A 19,934-nucleotide genomic window follows, 5' to 3' on the forward strand; every position below is an offset into this window, starting at 1 on the left:
GCAACTGTTTATTTTCTTCATTTCCCCACCCTACCGCAATTTACAAGGATTGGAATTGCTACTACTTTCTGTTCCTAACCTAGCAATGGTTACCATATTTTCTGGGATGAGTGGTGCTGGAGAATTTAGCTGCTGAGTTATGTTGAAACAACCATGACAGTTGAAAAATGATAACCCTTTGAAATTAATGTTCATTGGTTTTATCTAGGTGATAAAATTGTTACTTTTTTAAAAAAAAAAAAAAAGAAAGAAAGAAGCCCTATTGTAGTGCCAAAATAGTCCAAGAAGAGAGCAATAAACAATTTACTATAAATGTTTTGCATAAAATTATTTAATAATATGATGCCACGTGCTCTTCTTGTTGCCAAGGTGGGTCTGTAGTATTTTCATAATTGTTAATTCCTGTTGGGAAATTGATTCTAATTTTTGGATGCATTGAATCTGGAACCATTTTTACTAGTCAAAAGTACCCCTTCAAAATCTCATGCTGGCAAGAAATTGTTTACTATTATATTAGGTTTATTTTTAACTAGAGAAACCCCTAGATCTCGACTGTCTTGTCAACCACGTGTTTGTGCATCAATTTTGATTTTTTTTTAATAATGTTCTGCCCAAAGCTTAGCTGCCAGTCAGCATCCTAACCAAAAAAAAAAAAAAGTTGACACGTATTTTCAAGTTAAAATACCTATATCCTATCTGTTTATCGAAAAATAATTTTTTTTAAAAAATAAATTTTAAAAATATAAATTTCAGGAAAGTGAATTATTTTTTGATATTTGATAGTATAATAAAAAATAATTTAAAAAATATTTTTTGTATTTGGTTATGTCATGAAAAAAAAGATGGAAAATAACTTATTAATGTTTTATTTTTTTCAAGTTTATTAAAATAATAAGAAACAAATCTTACAAATTAAAAAGTTGAATGAGAATGAAATTGAAAAAAAATATAATTTCATAAATTATCTCAAATAAAATAAATAATAATCAAAATAATATAAATCAAATCTAAAAAATAAAAAAATTGAAAGATGAAAAAATTAAAATAATAATAATTAATATTTCATAAATTATTTCAAATAAAATAAGTAACAATCAAAAGAATGAGGATCAAATTTGATAAATAAAAAATTTCAATTAAAAATGATAAGGGAAAAGCAAATAACAATTATAAAAATAGGGATCGGAATTAATTTTTCACAATTCTAAGGGATGAAATTAAAAAATAAATATTCAAAACAAAATATATATAGTAATCAAAAGTTTAAGGATTAAATTTGATATAATCAGCAAATAATATGACATTTCTAAATTTTTCACAACTTTCAAAAAATATTTTCCGCCTAAAATAAAAGGAAAAAACTTTCCTGAAAACTAAGATAAATTTTTCTTTAACTGAAAAGTGTTTTCTGTCTAAAATAAAAGGAAAACACTTTTTTGAAAACTAAGATAAATTTTTCTGACTGAAAAAAGTAGTTAAATTTTTACGACTTGGTTTTAAAAAACCCTTCTATAGTTTTATCTGAATTTTACTCTTTATAATTTTTAAAATTATATTTTTCATCTTGTAGTTTATATATTTAATAACATAATTTATATCTTCAACAATGGGTTTTATTTTTTTATTTAATCTATAATTTTAATAAAAATATAGAAAACCCTAGATCTTGATTGTCTTGTCAACCACGTGTTTGTGCATCAATTTTGATGTTTTTTAATAATTTTGATAGTATAATGAAAAATAAGTTAAAACATATTTTTCGTATTTGGTTATGTCATGAAAAAAAAGATGGAAAATAACTTATTAATATTTTATTTTTTTCAAGTTTATTAAAATAATAAGAAACAAATCTTACAAATTAAAAAGTTGAATGAGAATGAAATTGAAAAAAATATAATTTCATAAATTATCTCAAATAAAATAAATAATAATCAAAATAATATAAATCAAATCTAAAAAATAAAAAAATTGAAAGATGAAAAAATTAAAATAATAATAATTAATATTTCATAAATTATTTCAAATAAAATAAGTAACAATCAAAAGAATGAGGATCAAATTTGATAAATAAAAAATTTCAATTAAAAATGATAAGAAAAAAGCAAATAACAATTATAAAAATAAAGATCAGAATTAATTTTTCACAATTCTAAGGGATGAAATTAAAAAATAAATATTCAAAACAAAATATATATAGTAATCAAAAGTTTAAGGATTAAATTTGATATAATCAGCAAATAATATGACATTTTTAAATTTTTCACAACTTTCAAAAAATATTTTCCGCCTAAAATAAAAGGAAAACACTTTCCTGAAAACTAAGATAAATTTTTCTTTAACTGAAAAGTGTTTTCTGTCTGAAATAAAAGGAAAACACTTTCCTGAAAACTAAGATAAATTTTTCTTTGACTGAAAAAAGTAGTTAAATTTTTACGACTTGGTTTTAAAAAACCCTTCTATAGTTTTATCTGAATTTTACTCTTTATAATTTTTAAAATTATATTTTTCATCTTGTAGTTTATATATTTAATAACATAATTTATATCTTCAACAATGGGTTTTATTTTTTATTTAACCTATAATTTTAATAAAAATATAGAAACCCCTAGATCTTGATTGTCTTGTCAACCACGTGTTTGTGCATCAATTTTGATGTTTTTTAATAATGTTCTGCCCAAAGCTTAGCTACCATTCAGCATCCTAACCAAAATTATAAATCAAACCCTCGAAGTTATTTTTTTAATATTTTATAAAAATATAGAAAGCGATTGTAAAGTTTAAATCAAACTACGGGAAGGTTCTTTCAATTATCTCCTTTGAAATTGAATCCCTGATTGACAAAAGTGTCTTGAACTTAGAATGTCTCTTTCTTCTTATGTGATTTATAATATTTTAACAGTATTAATTTTTGAACAATCACAAAGCTTTTTGGAATGGATGGAGATGTTTTTACTAATTTAGAGACAGAATTCTTTCAATTAATTTCTTTTTGTAGTTCGTCAAATATTGGTTCTTATGATTTTTCTCTGTTGACAATGCTAATTAAACCAAGAATAATATTTATTCTTAAATCATGCTTAAGGTCCTTCGTTGACAAGTAAAGTATATCATTTAACAGCTATATATATCAACCCTCGAATGAATTAAAAAAATAAATAATGGTGAAGCTAAGAAGCCATCAAAACCAATAAATTAGTATCCAAACCCTTTACGGCAGATTAACAACTCCAAATCTCTGAATTTCACATCAATGGCGGACGACTCTAAGCTTCATATTGCCATGTTTCCATGGCTGGCCTTTGGTCACATGATCCCGTACTTGGAGCTAGCCAAACTCATAGCTCAAAAAGGACACAAAATCACATTCATCTCCACTACCCGAAACATTGACCGCCTCCCAAAACTCCCTCCATGTTTATCCCCTCTGATAAATTTCGTTAAACTCCCACTGCCTCATGCAGCCCATCTCCTCGAAGGCGATGAAGCCACCACCGATGTCCCGTACGACAAGGTCCAATACCTTAAAGTAGCCTTTGATGGTCTTAAAGAGCCCATGACCAGGTTTCTTGCAACTTCTCATGATATTGATTATCTTCTTTATGATTTTGCACCTTACTGGCTTCCAGAGATAGCCACTGGTCTTGGCATTCCAAATGCATTCTTTAGTATATTTTTGGGAGCCGCACTGTGTTTTCTCAAACCAGCATCTTTGATCGAGGATCGCACAGAACCTGAACATTTTACTGTCCCTCCAAAGTCGATTCCATTTCCTACCACGGTTAGGTTCAAACTATTCGAGATCTTGAGGATCTTTGAATCCATAACAGGTGATGCATCCGACGTTTCAGATAGTTACCGCCTGCAAGAGGTGCTCAGATGCTGCCAGATGGTGGCTATAAGGAGCTGCATGGAGTTTGAACCTGAATGGTTGCACTTATTTCAAGAGCTTATAGGGAAACCAGTTATACCAGTCGGTCTACTTGCCCCTACCGAGGATGATGCCGTCCGAGATGAAGGTAGTGGCATGTGGAAGTCAATGAAAGATTGGCTAGACAAGCAAGAAAAAGGATCGGTAGTTTATGTAGCTTTTGGAAGTGAAGCAAAACCAAGTCAAGTTGAGCTTACCGAGATAGCTCTAGGGCTAGAGTTGTCTGGGCTGCCATTCTTTTGGGTGCTGAGGACTCGTCGAGGCTTAACTGACAATGAAGTGATTAAGCTACCAGAAGGGTTTGAGGATCGAACCAGAGGGCGAGGTTTGGTGTTCACTAGCTGGGTTCCTCAGCTCAAGATCTTGGCTCATGACTCTGTTGGTGGGTTCTTGACTCACTCTGGTTGGAGTTCTCTGGTGGAAGCACTTCAACATGAGAGAGCTCTCATACTCTTGTCATTCTTGGCTGAACAAGGGTTGAACTCAAGGGTTTTCGAAGAGAAGAAAATAGGCTATCCAATACCACGAGATGAGTCTGATGGATCGTTCACGAGAGACTCAGTAGCTGAGTCGTTGAGATTGGTAATGGTGAAGGAAGAGGGAAAGATTTACAGAGAGAAGGCTAAGGAGATGAAAGGCTTGTTTGGAAACAAGGATATCCAAGACCAATACTTGGTCAACTTCTTACGTTACATCATGAGCCATAGACGATGTCTCGTGGCCAGAGACAGCTCCAGCGTGATCAAGTAATTAATCATTTGGGATTAATGGTAAAGCTTCATCAATGTATTTTATAATAATTTGAACCTTTCTTTATTACACGTGTTCAAAACTACTTCTAGACTGCGGAAATTCGAAACTTTTTGAATTGATTGAGTTAAAATCAAACATGGTTTTTTTAAAAATAAATAAATAAATTGTTAGACAACCTCAATTCTTATTTAATTTAATTTAAAATCAAACATGAATTAAACACTTATTTTCAATCCCATAATACATTTTGTACGTGTTATTTCCTAATATATTTTTTTTTATCATGTTATATCATATTTGTTAAATTTAAATTATTCAAATCGATTAATTTAATTATTTATTATTATATACTTTAAGTTATTAAATTTAAAATTAATAATGATATTCGATTAAGAAAATGAAAATTAAATGACCCAAATCTAATACATATCTGCTATTTTTTTTTCTCTTTATTCTTAAAAGTTTTTATAGCCACTAATCAAAATCAACCATTGGGGTAGACTTTGGTGTTAAGGTACATTGAACCATGCCTCGTGTGATTTTTTTCTTGATGGTCAGAAAAACAAGAAATCGTGTCAAAATTGAATTAAGAGACGAATGTTCTTAATTCAATTTTGACACGATTAATCAATTAAAAGAAAAAAAAAAGAATGAAGAAGACGATGTGTCGTGAGGAAAAAGCCCCAGCATAATCAAGTAATTAATCAATTGGTATTAATTAATTGTAAAGCTTCATTAATGATATTTTTATACTAATTAATTTCAACTTTCTTTATTAATTATATGTATTGAAAACTACTTTTATCCAACTCTTTGAATTGAGAGTGACCCGTTGTTTCATGATTTGTCAAAGCACGACGCATGAGGCGTGCCTAATTATTTAGTTAATTAGTATATTAATTATCTAGAACCCTTTCTTAATTCTTGAACTGTGATTATCGGTTTTTATAAAAAAATAAAAAAGTAACCAAAAAACAAATTATTTTTAAAAAAAATGAAAACCGAACCGAAACTTGTTCAAACCAACTGGTTTCAGTTCGATTCGGTTTTTTAGAACAAAAACCGGTTTAAGCCGTTTTGGCTCGGTTTTTTCCAGCTTGACTCTGTTTTTTTCTAGTTTTTTTCGGTTTGGATTCGGTTTTGTTTAAATTTTAATCGGTTTTTTTCACAGTTCGATTTTTTCAGTTATTTTTTTTTAATTTTCTTAGTTTTTTGGGTTTTTTACTCACCTCTACTTTCGAGTAGTTTTAAAATTTCTATATGCCTTTTTTGATCGTATTTAATAAATCTTAATTATTGAAATCAATCATAGCACTAACAAAAAAAAATCCGAAAATTCAATTGATAAATAAAACAAATTAAGCATTTTATTCCAACTTTTGAAGTGCTTTCGGGTGGATATTATAAATGGATTCACCATGTCATTTTTTTTATTTTATTTTTTATTATTATTTATATTTTAATCATATTATTAAATTAATTGAATTAATTAAATTTAGTCGAGTCAATAAATCTTGAATTTTTTTTTATTTCTTTAAAAACACTAGAATCATCTAAATATTTGTTCAGATAAACAACTATTTGGCTTGACATACTATACAGGCCATCAATTTAACATTCACTATTGACTGTTGGAGGCATTTTGGAGATATTAAGATTGCTGTTGTGGTTGTGATTTTAAAAAAATTATTTTTAGTTGAGGTTGATTTGAAAAAATATATGTTTGGTTAAAATTATGGTTGAAATTGAGGTTAAACAAAAAGTAATTTAATGTGTTTGGTTAAAAAAATACTTTTCAAATTGAGGTTATAAAATAATTAAAAAATATATATATTAATATTAATGATTTTTAATTTAAATATAATAGATTTAACTACTGTTATTATATTATGAAATAAACAATATTGATATCAAATATTTTATTATTATTTCATTAAACTATGTAACTATGCGCAACGTCATCACATACAAAATTTAATAATAAAAAATTTAGTTTCGAGATATATATATATATATATATATATATATATATATATATATATATATATATATATAAACTGGTTTAAAGTTATTTTTCATTATTGTTAATGAAGAAAAATTTGACAAAAAAATGTTTTGTAACATTTATAAAAACTTGGTTGAACGGAATAGGATTGTGGTTAAAAAAAATGATAAAATAAGTCTAATTTCGGGCATTCTTCTTTATATATATATTATTCACAAAATTATAATTTGCAATTCTATATTTTTTTGACAGTGGATGAGCTGTTTGAATTACTTTGCTGGGAGAGGAGTAATTAATTATCCAATGACCTTTTGTTTTAGGAGTTTAAAATTTTAAAGATTGTGTTGATGAATGATAAAAGTTGAGGTTGTTAGTAACAGGTATTGCCAACTTTTTGCTAACCAGGCTATTATGGTGATGAGTTCCATCAATTTCAATTTACATTTTAAATATAACTAAATAGATATATATTGCGGTTTGGCTGCACCTCAATTCCTGTTGTATTATCAAACAGCTTCTAGCAGTTATCTCTTTTAATTTTTAAAGTTGTGAAATCAATTACGTGAGATATAACAAAAAAAAAATTAAAATCAATTCAAGTCAAATATTGATATTCCAAATAGATTGCTAGATTGTTTTTAAACAGCATTATAGGATTAGAAAAAAAGATAAATATGTATTTGGTTATAGATAAAACAATAATATAAAAATAAATATGTTTCTAAAATAATTTTACATGAATTCATATCCAGAAACGGTAATTAAATGTTAAAGAATGTACTCTTGCTCCCTCTTTTAATTTCAGATATTTATCATATTTATTGAAGGAAAAAACCAAAATTATAAATATAAAATATAGCTTTAGTTTGGAAGGAAATTTTTAATCCTTCTCGAGTAATAATCAATATTTGAAACAAACTCATTTCTATCATTTCAACATTTTTTTTTTTTTTTGAAAAGGAATCTTAAGCTCAGCCCTCTTATTTTTAAGTCTGGCCCAATTGAGGTTCCCTTCGTAAGACGGCTACCTCAAAAGCTTACTTCTAGTTTCCTCCACTTATTTTGTTTCCGATAAACCTTCATCATCGTCGTCGTCGTCGTCGCCGCCCGCTGCTGGCTGCTTCTACATTTTCATCAACATCATCTGCTGATGGTCCTCATCAGCTCATGAAATCCAAGTGGACTTCCCTTACAATCTACTCTTTCAGTTTCACAGAAGATCCAGGTTAGATTTTAAGGCAAACAAATTGACAGAGCAGATTGTAAGGGAAGCCCACATGGATTTCAACCCAATTTTGTTTGCTCCTCATCGCGAGCGCGAATGGCTTTGTGGGTAAGCTTCTGCCTCTACCTTATCGTATCAGAATCCGGTATTTTAGAGAAATGATGGTAAGATTCTCTCCTTTATTGAGAATTTTCGCAGCTATCAAGCGTTTTTCATGGTTATTATTGCATGGATTTTACTCGGTCAATGGTGTTAAGGATCCGGGCGTTCACCCAAAGCTCTTGTCTTCATAAATGCTAGACTTGTTGGTTTAAATTGGTGGAGAGGAGATTATGGGAGCTTTTAAGCAATATCCACTTGTATTGGTATGCTTTGAGAAGACCATAATTGTCAATCCCAAGTTTCTTATGTATTCAACTGCTAAAAGGCTTTGCCCTAAGTATGATGTTTTGGCTTCCAAGAAGCTGATTGAGGAGGCCAGGAGAATTGGGTGGTTGCTAACAATCAGCAAGAAGAAATTGTTGGTGAATTATGTGAATAAATACGCAGCGAAAGTACCGGGTTTATTGCAGATATATATGGGGCGCTAGTAAAGCAAAAAAGATAGACACTTGATGGCCAAGATGCAAGTTTTACTTCTGCAATGCACAGCTTGTCGTGGTCTGATTTCCTCTACAATAGGTTCTTTGTATGTTCATTCCAATTTATGCTTCTAAATTTCTGCATGCTCTGATCCTCAAATTTTTTCTACGTGAGAGAAAAATGCGTATATTTGTAGATTTCAATGACTGTTGCATATCTAATGTCAGAAGAACTAAGGTCTCAAGCCACCATGCAAAGTTCATGATGGATACTTTGTTATAAATTACTATGACTATCTTTATTTCACTTTGCAGTTAATTTTTTTTAAATTATAGCATGTTAAATTTTATATTGGTAAAATTAAAATCTATTTATTTATAAGGCTGACGAAATATTTCAAATAATGACTAAATAGCTTCTAAAATCTAAAAATAACAAAAAAAAGAGTTAAATTTACAAGAACACTGGGTTGGGTCAATAAAAAATGAGAGGACAAGAAGAAAAGACGTAAGGATCAAAGGGCAAAAGAACACACTATATTTAGAGAAAACACTAGCCAAAAGATCCCAAGGATTGCAAGCTGCATGCCACAGCTCCTGCAGCTGGAGTCGTCTCTCCATCCTCCCCAGGATATTTCACCGGAAAACAAATAATTCATAACAATCCATGAGGACTGAACATCAAGCTAGCTATTCATTGGTTATAGCTGGACAAATAAATTAATCAAGAGCGGCAATGAGCTCAGATATCCTTCACTGTACAGAATCCAACAGAGCAATTTTTACTCCCCAAAACATGTTTGGAAGTCTGGAATTTATAGATTGAACCAAAAAAATCCAATTGTTTAGGGCTATTATACTTTGTGATTCCCATTTTCAATTTTAAGCAACAAATTTGCTAATTTTTTGTTAGATCGAGAAAACAAAACTTATATTCTAAAAATTTAACAATAACAAAAAGCACAACCAATAAATTTTGAAATCTTGATTCAAGAAAAGAATTGAAGCATACCTTTTATTGTTGAGTTCCAAACTAGAAATTAATTTCAAAACCGAGAAGAGAATGTGACAGAGAAGAAGAACTATTGTTTGATTTTGTATAAAATGATGGATTTGTGTTTGATTTTTTTCTTTTTGGATCTGTGTTTGATGGAAAATATAGTAGAGAGAGCATGAGAGAGAAGAGAAGATGAGATCGAGAGAGAAAATGAGCAGTATAGTAATGATTAGATTCTAATCGCATTATATTCGTTTCATTAAATTTTAAAATCTACTTTACATCAAAGTGTAGTTTTTGAAAAACTAGTTGCAAAGCGAAATAAAAACCAAATAAGAGGATGGCGATGATAATTTTTTCTTCTTATAACGTTTTGGATGCGATGATGATTTCTTATAACATTGATTATCATGGCTATGCTTCCATTTCTAGCAGTCGATGCTCAACTAGATTATAAAGCAGCTCTAGCTTCAACGTTGAGAGAAAGGAGTGCCATTTCGATAGAGGAAGGATTCCAGAGGTTTGTGCCAAGGCTTTGCTTCGATCAAAATTCTCACATCCAGGGACTCTTGCATGTCCTTTCTTGTTTGTATCACCAATTTCACATCCAAAATTGATCACCTCGCATGATTTAGTTTCCGCCTTGCATCTTGTAGCATGGCCATGTACCTCGTCTGCATTGTATCGATTTTGTCATAACCAGTTGAAATCCCATGGCAGAACTGCCATTGCTCACAGTGGGATTCTATGAAACCATACCCACATCTAACCACACAAAGCAAGTTTCAGACAATCAATTAGCGGGTCAGTTTTTAGTCATCAATATGTTCCTCAGAGTTCAAGATTTGTGTTAATTTCGACTGTTCCTCTTGCGCATCTGCGACCAGCAGGAGAGCCCGAAGTTATTTCCCGGACTAGTCAGAGGAATGAGCCTTTCTGTTGAATCTTCAAAAATGACAAGACAAGGGATTCAGCTGACTTGTCAAGTAACCAATACAAATAGAGAATGTGTCTCTCATAAAAACTTGCCTTGATTGCCGGCTCCGTTATGATATCATGCATCTGGTTGGCTTCATCTTTCTTTTGCGGCATAGAGGGATCCGTCTGTGTCAGTACAGAACTTGATCCTCTTCTCTGATTTGTTGTCCGTGTCTCCGAATCTATTTCAGATAATAGCTTCTTGTGTAGAGCATCATATATTAAATAAGCCTCATAACCATGTGCAAAGGCTTTACTCTCGTCACCACCTTCCAGGCAGATCAATAGTTTCACATATCTAGATTCTGATGCAAGGATGTGATCAATTAGAACGCAGGCGGGACATTTGAGATAGATGGAAACGGTAACACACAAGGTAATTGTCAATGAGATTATACACCAAACCGGCAATGGATACAAATCCGCTCCTCGCTTACTGTATTCTCCAAGCCAAGTATCGAAAATGGACGATGCTTCGAAATAGTAACGCTGAGGATTTGACTCCCCTTCAAAATGTAGAGCAGGAAGTGTGATTTAATCAATATATTCCTTTAGCATATTGATTAAATCAGAAAAGAAGATAATGCGAAAGCAAAAGCAAACCTCTTCTGAATGCAACCTCCCCCAGGGCACACAGTACGTTTCCTTTCAGTAAGTAGTTGTCTATTCGATATTCCATAAGCGACCATGCAAGATTTAGTTCTCCCTTTGCAACCTCTAGAATTCTTACGTAATTCTCCTCCATTACCCCTATGATCATGAACAAGAACATAAACCTAAGGAGTTAGTTTTTCCAGACAAATTTGACATAACCAGATGAGTTATGCTGATTCTTTTAATGGAAAAATCTACCTAACTGAACTTCAATAGCCACAAAATGTAAACTGATGAGACATCATGCACTTTCTAACAAATTCTATTATAGTTTTGGAACATGCAAGGACTCTTCATCCTTTTCTGTCAAATTACATTAAATTAATACTTCAGAATTCATTAATTTTATACACAGAGAGCTTTTTCTGCATCCGCCTCTCTAATGAAAATCTGATAGAAACTTAAAAATTTGTGGGTGCTATAACCAGAGAGAGCAGTACTAAAACATGATGTCCAGAGTCTATAATAAAGATCATGAACTTGGATCAATTTAAGAACCCGAAAAACGGATTACTAAAGCAAGCAAGCGCACTTATGCGTGTGTGTTTTAATACATTGATCATGAGAAGGTAAGAATTAAATGATATTTACAAGGGCAAGTACTAACCTCTATATGTCCCGAAAGCTTTACTAGGAAATGGAAGTACTGAACCTTCATAGTAATCAACTTCCTTTGGTACAAAAGCCATTGGATCATTTACCGGAACTGGAACTTGACACAGCAAGGAAAGGCCATGGCTATAGCTGGTAATGGCTCATTCTAAAGAAGATTCACCATGAATTTGAATGCTGAATAAAGAAGGGTTAAATATAAAAGAACTCATAAAGGAAGGCATAAAGAAACCTAAAGAGTAACGAGAAGCACAAAGAAAAGAAAACTTACCTGGCATCACGAGCATCCTTGAAGCAACTAGCAGCATCAGCATAGTTGCCTTGAGTGAAGAATAGTGATCCTAGCTCCACGCGACGGGTGAGATCTCAATCAGAATAACCTCTTACATTGTTATTTCCATCCATGCTTGAAGCACAGAATATGAAATAAAGAAACTAGTACAAATTTTCTTGAAAGAGCAACGAAGAGAGAAAGAAAGCAGATATCTCAGTATGATGGATGGGCAAGGAAGGTTAGTCGTTATAGAGAGGGTTCTGGGCGGGAAGAATCTTTGGCTGTTAGTAACGGTTAGGCAGGCAGGAACACTAGCTTGATAATCCTTAATAGCTGGCCAGCGGCGTTATCAAGAAATGTAAATTTACTGTTTATTTGAGAATTATATAAATTATACATTAAAATTTCACCTTATTAGATTGAATTAATTCTTTAATAATTAGATCAATTAGAATTATTTTTTTTTTATCAATATGAAGTTCTTTTTTTAAAAAAAAAATATTGGATTCGTTGTTATATTACTACTATATCTGTCTAGCTTAACCATAACTATCAGTAGTGCTAAGCAGAATCAACTGACACAGAACAAACATTTGGATGCGATGATGATTTTAATATAACGTTGAATTATCGTAACCATGCTCCATTTTCAGCAGTCGATGCTCAGCTAGATTATAAAGCATGCAGCTCTAGCTTCAACGTTGAGAGAAAGGAGTGCAATTTCGATATATAGAAGAAGGATTGCAGAGGTTTGTTTCAAGGCTTTGCTTTGATCAGATTTCTTCACATCCAGAGACTCTGATATGAATCAGACCTGGTGGCCTTGAGGTACACGTGAGGTTGGACCAAGTCGGAAGGATTATTGCAGTATTGTTGTGTAATGTATTATTGCACTAGAATCGGTCAAATAAGTTAAGGCTGTTAGTATGCTGCTCCATATCTTTAGCAGCCACTCTGTTAGGATTTCCTGTTTTATTGCTATTTCATTGCTTGTCAGTTGTAATGTTTGTTGGCCTATTTAGGCAGCAAAAGAAAAGGAATAAGGTATCGAATAAACAACTCAAACACTCTTCAACCTCTGTTATTCTTCTTCTTCTTTACTATCCAAAATTCTTTTATCAGTGGTATCAGAGCCCGGTTTTGGTTAATGGATACACGTTCGAAATCAAATGCAGAATTCCGAACAGAAGTCACCGACATCTTGACCCGTCATGAGTTCAGCTTTGATGAGACGAAACAAGACGTCAATGAGATGAAACACAACTTGAATGAGATAAAACAAAATTTTTCCCAGGTTACATCGACATTACAGGGTGTCATGGCCGAACTACAAGCCTTTCGACTTAGCCGTCAAGATCCTCCACCAGACAGGGAAGGCAAATCCTTTGAGAGAGGAGAGGCGTCAGGCAGCAGTCCTGCCACCTTCACATGTCCATGTTTCGAAAGGTATCAGAATGTTTTTGACAGAGTCCAGAATTAGCCAACTGACAGAATTCAACATCATACTCAACTCAAATTGAATTTTCCAATATATCGTGGTGATGAAAATCCTACCGGGTGGATTTTTAAAGCAGAACAATACTTTGAGTTTAAAGGGATTGAACACACGCAGCAAGTGCAGCTAGCGTCATTCCATCTCGAAAAGCTTGCCTTACAATGGTATCATTGGTTTACAAGGGATCGAGGACCAATGAATTGGGAGGAATTCACCAAAGTTATCCTACAATGCTTTGGACCCATGGACTACGATGATCCGTCAGAAGCCTTGTCTAGACTCAAACAAACTACCAGCGTTATAGCCTACCAAGAGGTCTTCGAGCTACTCTCACATAAGGTAGATGGCCTACCAGAGAACTTTTTAATTGGTTCTTTTATTGCAGGTTTAAAAGATGATATATGGATAAATGTACGGGTCAAACAACCAAAGACTCTCTCAGAAACCATTAGTATAGCCCATCTCATTGAGGAAAGAAATCTGCTGCAGTGGAAGCCAAGCTCCAGTTTTCGTTCAGCAATGCCAAACTACAATCACAGGTCACAACCAATGACATCAGTGGGTCTTCTTGGGCCACCACCGATGCAACCTGCAACCCAAATGACCGGAACCAAGTTTCAAGGCCCTATTCAACGCATCACCAGTCAGGAAGCCAAGGAGAGACGAGAGAAGGGTTTGTGTTTCTATTGTGATGACAAGTTCACTCCTGGACACCGGTGCACCATGCCACAATTGTTCATGCTGGAAGACATATCCTTTAAAGAAGGATCAGCTGATATAGACATGGAAATTAAAGACACTGCAGATGAGGCAATTCCGGAAATTTCCTTCCATGCTTTGGCAGGAACCACTCATCCATAAACCTTTCAAGTGATTGGAAAGGTAGGAAATAAAGCTTTAACGGTCCTAATTGATGGGGGCAATACACATAACTTCATCGATCAAGCGGTTGTAACCAAACTTGGGTTGCTAGTGATTCGTGACAAGGTGTTTCAGGTAACTATTGGGAACAAAGAAATTATCGAGTGTACAGGGCGGTGTATGGGGCTTCTACTTAATATACAAGGGTTATCGATTCGAGCTGATTTCTATGTTTTGCCTGTTGCTGCGTGTCAAGCCATTTTGGGAGTGCAATGGCTAGAAACATTGGGTCCAATTAAAACAAATTACAAACAACTAACCATGTCCTTCTGTCAGGCAGGGAAATTACACAACATTCGAGGGTTACAACGGTCCGAGCTAGCTCCCGTGACAGAGAAGGAACTGCTGCACCACTCAGGCCCCAGATTTTTCCTTCATATGATGACAACAACAGCCCAGCCGGAACCAACCACACCCATTCCAGCAGACCTGCAGAGGTTATTGACAGAGTTTGATCACTTGTTTAAGGAACCGTTAGGGTTGCCACCGATATGGAGCCATGATCACCACATTTCTCTGCTTCCAAATCAGCCACCAGTCAGCACGAGACCCTATAGGTACCCTCATTATCAAAAAACAAGATAGAAAAATTGGTGAGTGAGTTCCTTGAATCCGGCATCATTCGTCCTAGCCAAAGCCCATTTTCATCACTAGTTCTATTGATAAAGAAATCTGATGGCTCATGGCGATTTTGTGTTGATTATCGTGCTCTCAACAACATCACAATTAAAGACAAGTTTCCGATCCCAGTTATTGATGAGTTATTGGATGAGTTGCAAGGTGCAAAATATTATTCGAAGTTGGATTTGAGGTCTGGCTATCATCAGATACGAGTCCGTGATGATGACATCTCAAAAACTGCCTTCCGCACTCATGACGGCCATTATGAGTTCCTTATGATGCCGTTCGGATTGACTAACGCTCCCGTTACCTTTCAAAACTTAATGAATGACATTTTTCGACCTTATTTATGAAGGTTTATCTTGGTTTTTTTTAATGATATTCTTGTATACAGCAGGTCTTGGGACGAGCATTTGCAGCATCTAAAAGTGGTCCTCCAGATTCTGTCCACTCATCAGTTGTTTGTTAAAGCATCCAAGTGCCAATTTGGGGTTTTGATGGTCGACTACTTAGGCCATTGAATTTCATTGCAGGGTGTTGCTGTGGATCCAAATAAGATCAATTCAGTCTAACAATGGCCTGTGCCGACCTCAGCAAAGGAGGTTCGCGGATTCCTTGGGCTGGCGGGTTACTACTGAAAATTTGTCCATGATTTTGGTTCGATTGCGGCACCTCTGACACAACTCTTAACCAAGGATGGTTTTCGGTGGACAACTGAAGCTCAGGAAGCCTTGTGAAACTGAAGACAGCCCTTGTTACTCCTCTGGTTTTACGTCTTCCGGATTTTGAACAGCCCTTCATTGTCGAGTGCGATGCAAGTGGAACAGGTCTGGGAGCTATACTGTCACAAAATGACCAACCCATTGTGTTCTTTAGTGAAGCCTTGAAAGGGTCGGCAAGGGCACTGTCAACTTACGATAAGGAAATTTTGGCGGTGGTGAAAGTTGTGCGCAAGTGGCGACCGTATTTGTTGGGTAAGCCATTTGTAATCAAGATCGACCACCAAAGTTTGAAATACTTACTGGAGCAGCGCATTTCGACTCCTTCCCAAGCTAGATGGCTGCCCAAACTTATGGGCTATGACTATACCATACTTTACAAACATGGCAGAGATAATCAAGGTCCGGATGCTTTATCTCGCGTCACCTTGCTTCAGTTTCAGGCCCTCACGCTACCCTCTGCAGACTGGTGGTCCTCCCTGCAACAAGAGGTAATTGACAATCCCTATTACACCACCTTGAGCAGGAATGCTTCATCCAATTGTTTTATTAGAGATGGAGTTTGGATGGAAAACGATAAAGTCCACTTGAGCCCAAACTCCTCCTTATTACCTGCAATATTATCAGACGCACACTCACCGTCTGCAAGAGGACACTTTGGTTATCTTAAAACCATCAACCGGGTCAGCTCTAGTTTTATATGGCCGGGGTTACGCGCTGCTGTGAAGGAATTCATCCGCAATTGCATGGTCTGTCAACGTTGCAAATATGACACTCTTAGACCAGCAGGGTTGTTGCAGCCTCTAGCTATTCCGGATCGTATTTGGACTGACATATCCATGGATTTCATTGACGGGCTGCCTTCCTCTCAAGGCCATGATACAATTATGGTGGTGGTAGATCGCTTGTCCAAATTTGCTCATTTTATGCCTCTCAAACACCCTTACACGGCATTATCCGTAGCCAAGGCTTTCATTTCTAACATTGTGTGGTTGCATGGAATGCCTCTCTCGATTGTTAGTGATCGCGACCAAGTCTTTCTCAGTAATTTCTAGCGGTCCCTTTTTCAGTTGCACGGCACTGTTCTTTGTAATAGCTCCAGCTATCATCCATAATCGGATGGACAAACCGAGGTAATAAATCGTATCCTCTAGCAGTACCTTCGCTGCTACATATATGATAATCCAAAAAAAATGGTTGGAATGGCTGTCGTGGGCTGAGTTTGGTTACAATACTTTAGTCCATTCGTCAACCAAAATAACTCCTTTCGAAGCAGTCTATGGCGTTCCTCCGCCTTCTATGATTTTGTATATTCCAGGTACTGCCAAAGTCCAGGTTGTTGATGATATGTTGCGCTCAAGGGATGAAATCCTTCGTGATCTTCGTAAAACTTAGGTTGCTGCCTAGGTCCGGATGAAGTGTCAGGCTGATCGTCACCGACGAGAGGTTTTCTTTGAGGTAGGAGACTATGTTTATTTACGTCTACAGCCGTATCGTCAAAAATCTGTAGCGTTCAGGAGTTCGTTGAAGTTGTCTCCTCAATTTTTTGGTCCCTTCAAAATTATTGCCAGGATAGGGACTGTTGCATATAAGCTAGACTTGCCACTTGGGGCATACATTCACAACGTATTCCATGTCAGTTTACTAAGGAAACATTTTAGTCCGCTAGACTTACCAATAGTGCCATTGCCTCCTGTTTCTGCTGATGTCCAAATTTTACCAGAACCTGAAGTAGTTTTGGATCGAAGGGTGGTTCAGAAAGGCAAGTATAGACCAAGGACTGAAGTATTGGTTCAATGGAAGGGTGCTTCCCGTGAAGATGCAACATGGGAAAACTTATGGCAACTCTCCAAGACTTATCCAAATTTTCATCTTGAGGACAAAGACGTTCCAAGGGTGAGGGATATGAATCAGACCTGGTGGCCTTGAGGTACACGTGGGGTTGGACCAAGTCAGAAGGATTATTGCAGTATTGTTGTGTAATGTATTATTGCACTAGAATCGATCAAATAAGTTAAGGCTGTTAGTATGGTGCTTCATATCTTTAGCAGCCACTCTGTTAGGATTTCCTGTTTTATTGCTATTTCATTGCTTGTCAGTTGTAATGTTTGTTGGCCTATTGAGGCAACAAAAGAAAGGGAATAAGGTATCGAATAAACAACTCAAACACTCTTCAACCTCTATTATTCTTCTTCTTCTTTACTATCCAAAATTCTTTTATCAGACTCTTGTTATTTCTTGTCTGTATCACCAATTTCACATCAAAAATTGGTCACCTCGCTCGCATGATTTAGTTTCCATCTTGTAAAATGGTCATGTATGTACCTCGTCTGCTTTGTATCTATTTCAGAACTCGTTTTCAACCCCTTAGTTTGGAATATATTTTTGAAAATAAAATCAACTTCCTTCGGTAAAAGAGTCATAGGTTTTGTACAGTGGGGTTTATGGAACAGAACTCACATGTGAAATTTTTATTGGGCCTGTTTATTATCAGCGCCTTCGCCACATGGTTTCAGACAAATTTCAGGTTAGATCTTATTTCAGATTTTCTTCTTGGATGGTAGTCTAGATAGATACAAATGCAATGTACTTGGTTTCCTATGAATCAATTTTCTTGCTTGGCATTCATCATGAATGATTTGGCTCATGTACTTCTTTGTAACACTATTTGCTTGGTTTTCACCTACCGACTTACAAGCTAAAAAAGTGATAAGAAAATCCATGTTTGGAATCATGCATTTAGATAGATATACTTCCTGTTTTGATATATTCAAATGTTCACCATTTTAATGTATGGGTTCGTTTTTTTTGTTGTCGTGGCCTATCTTTTTTTCATTCATATCATTTGTGTTCTGTGCCATAAATTCTGTACTCTATCTAGCTTAGAAGAGTTGGTCAAAGCACTTGACCAGTTGTTTACCTGGAATTCCTTGAACCATGCAGGGCTGTCAATGGATCTGGTTATAACCTGATTTGGTCTTGAATCAGATTCGAATCTATTGAACAGGATAATTAACTGATTTGATAGTGAATTCTGATTAAATGTATCTGTAACTGTTTTATGCTTTCCTTCTGGAAGCAGGATTTTACTTGGTTTTATGCTTTTGTTTTGGCTTAATTTACTTCATAAATTATGATTTTTCTAAATTTCTCAAATCTTATGATTTTCCAATTGTTATGCAGGTCCGGTCGACTGGTCCAGTCGACCAGATTACCAGACAGCCTATTAAGGGAAGAAAGCGTGGTGGAGGTATTCGTTTTGGAGAAATGGAACGAGATTCAATGCTTGCCCACGGAGCTGCATACTTGTTGCATGATAGGCTCCATACTTGCTCTGATTATCACATTGCTGATGTATGTTCTATATGTGGGAGCATTCTAACGACACATTACCAACCACAGAGGCGAATAGTGCGTGATATTGGTGGATTACCTCCTGTGAAGGCTCCCAAAAAAGTGGTATGCCATGCATGCCAAACAAGCAAAGGGATAGAAACTGTTGCAATGCCTTATGTCTTTAGATATTTAGCTGCCGAATTAGCAGCTATGAACATAAAAATGACCCTCCACTTGAATGATGGAGCATGACACCTTTTGCAGTTCGAACAGCGCATTTATCTACACGACCAAGTGTTGGCACAATTTCGGCCTCCCTCGGGTCCAAGCTGTTGACAGGAACCAGGTACATGGCTTTGTGCAATTCATGATGGATGAGGAATTCGAACAGCTGCTATATCTTGAATTAGAAAGGTATGAATGGCGTCCTTGTACATGTATTCATACTTCCATTGACAAGTTTTTTCTTCTCTTCACAAGTATATTTAATCGTGGTGATCTCATCATCCATTCTGTTGTCATATTTTGTGATTTGAAACTCGTAATTATGAAAAGATTGTTTCCTTCTCCTCAAGCAACTGTTTATTTTCTTCATTTCCCCACCCTACCGCAATTTACAAGGATTGGAATTGCTACTACTTTCTGTTCCTAACCTAGCAATGGTTACCATATTTTCTGGGATGAGTGGTGCTGGAGAATTTAGCTGCTGAGTTATGTTGAAACAACCATGACAGTTGAAAAATGATAACCCTTTGAAATTAATGTTCATTGGTTTTATCTAGGTGATAAAATTGTTACTTTTTTTAAAAAAAAAAAAAAAGAAAGAAAGAAGCCC

General features: G+C 34.8%; 2 protein-coding genes and 1 long non-coding RNA gene across 3 annotated transcripts; all 3 read left to right on the top strand.

Moving 5' to 3' along the window:
- The first annotated feature begins 3,141 nt into the window (after positions 1 to 3,141).
- Positions 3,142 to 4,744, top strand: LOC133701596 (UDP-glycosyltransferase 91A1-like). The gene has a single exon (XM_062125571.1). The coding sequence runs from the start codon at positions 3,251 to 3,253 to the stop codon at positions 4,676 to 4,678; it is 1,428 nt and encodes a 475-aa protein (XP_061981555.1). The 5' UTR covers positions 3,142 to 3,250; the 3' UTR covers positions 4,679 to 4,744.
- A 2,889-nt stretch (positions 4,745 to 7,633) lies between these two features.
- Positions 7,634 to 8,799, top strand: LOC133701235 (uncharacterized). The gene is made up of 2 exons (XR_009843530.1): positions 7,634 to 8,019; positions 8,110 to 8,799. It is a non-coding gene; the product is annotated as an uncharacterized LOC133701235 (long non-coding RNA).
- A 9,393-nt stretch (positions 8,800 to 18,192) lies between these two features.
- On the top strand, positions 18,193 to 19,673 carry LOC133701429 (DNA-directed RNA polymerase I subunit 2-like). The gene is made up of 2 exons (XM_062125345.1): positions 18,193 to 18,290; positions 18,947 to 19,673. The coding sequence occupies exons 1-2, from the start codon at positions 18,270 to 18,272 to the stop codon at positions 19,349 to 19,351; spliced, it is 426 nt and encodes a 141-aa protein (XP_061981329.1). The 5' UTR covers positions 18,193 to 18,269; the 3' UTR covers positions 19,352 to 19,673.
- The last annotated feature ends 261 nt before the right edge of the window (positions 19,674 to 19,934 follow it).

This window comes from Populus nigra, chromosome 1, assembly GCF_951802175.1.
Source record: "Populus nigra chromosome 1, ddPopNigr1.1, whole genome shotgun sequence".
Classification (NCBI taxonomy): domain Eukaryota; kingdom Viridiplantae; phylum Streptophyta; class Magnoliopsida; order Malpighiales; family Salicaceae; genus Populus; species Populus nigra.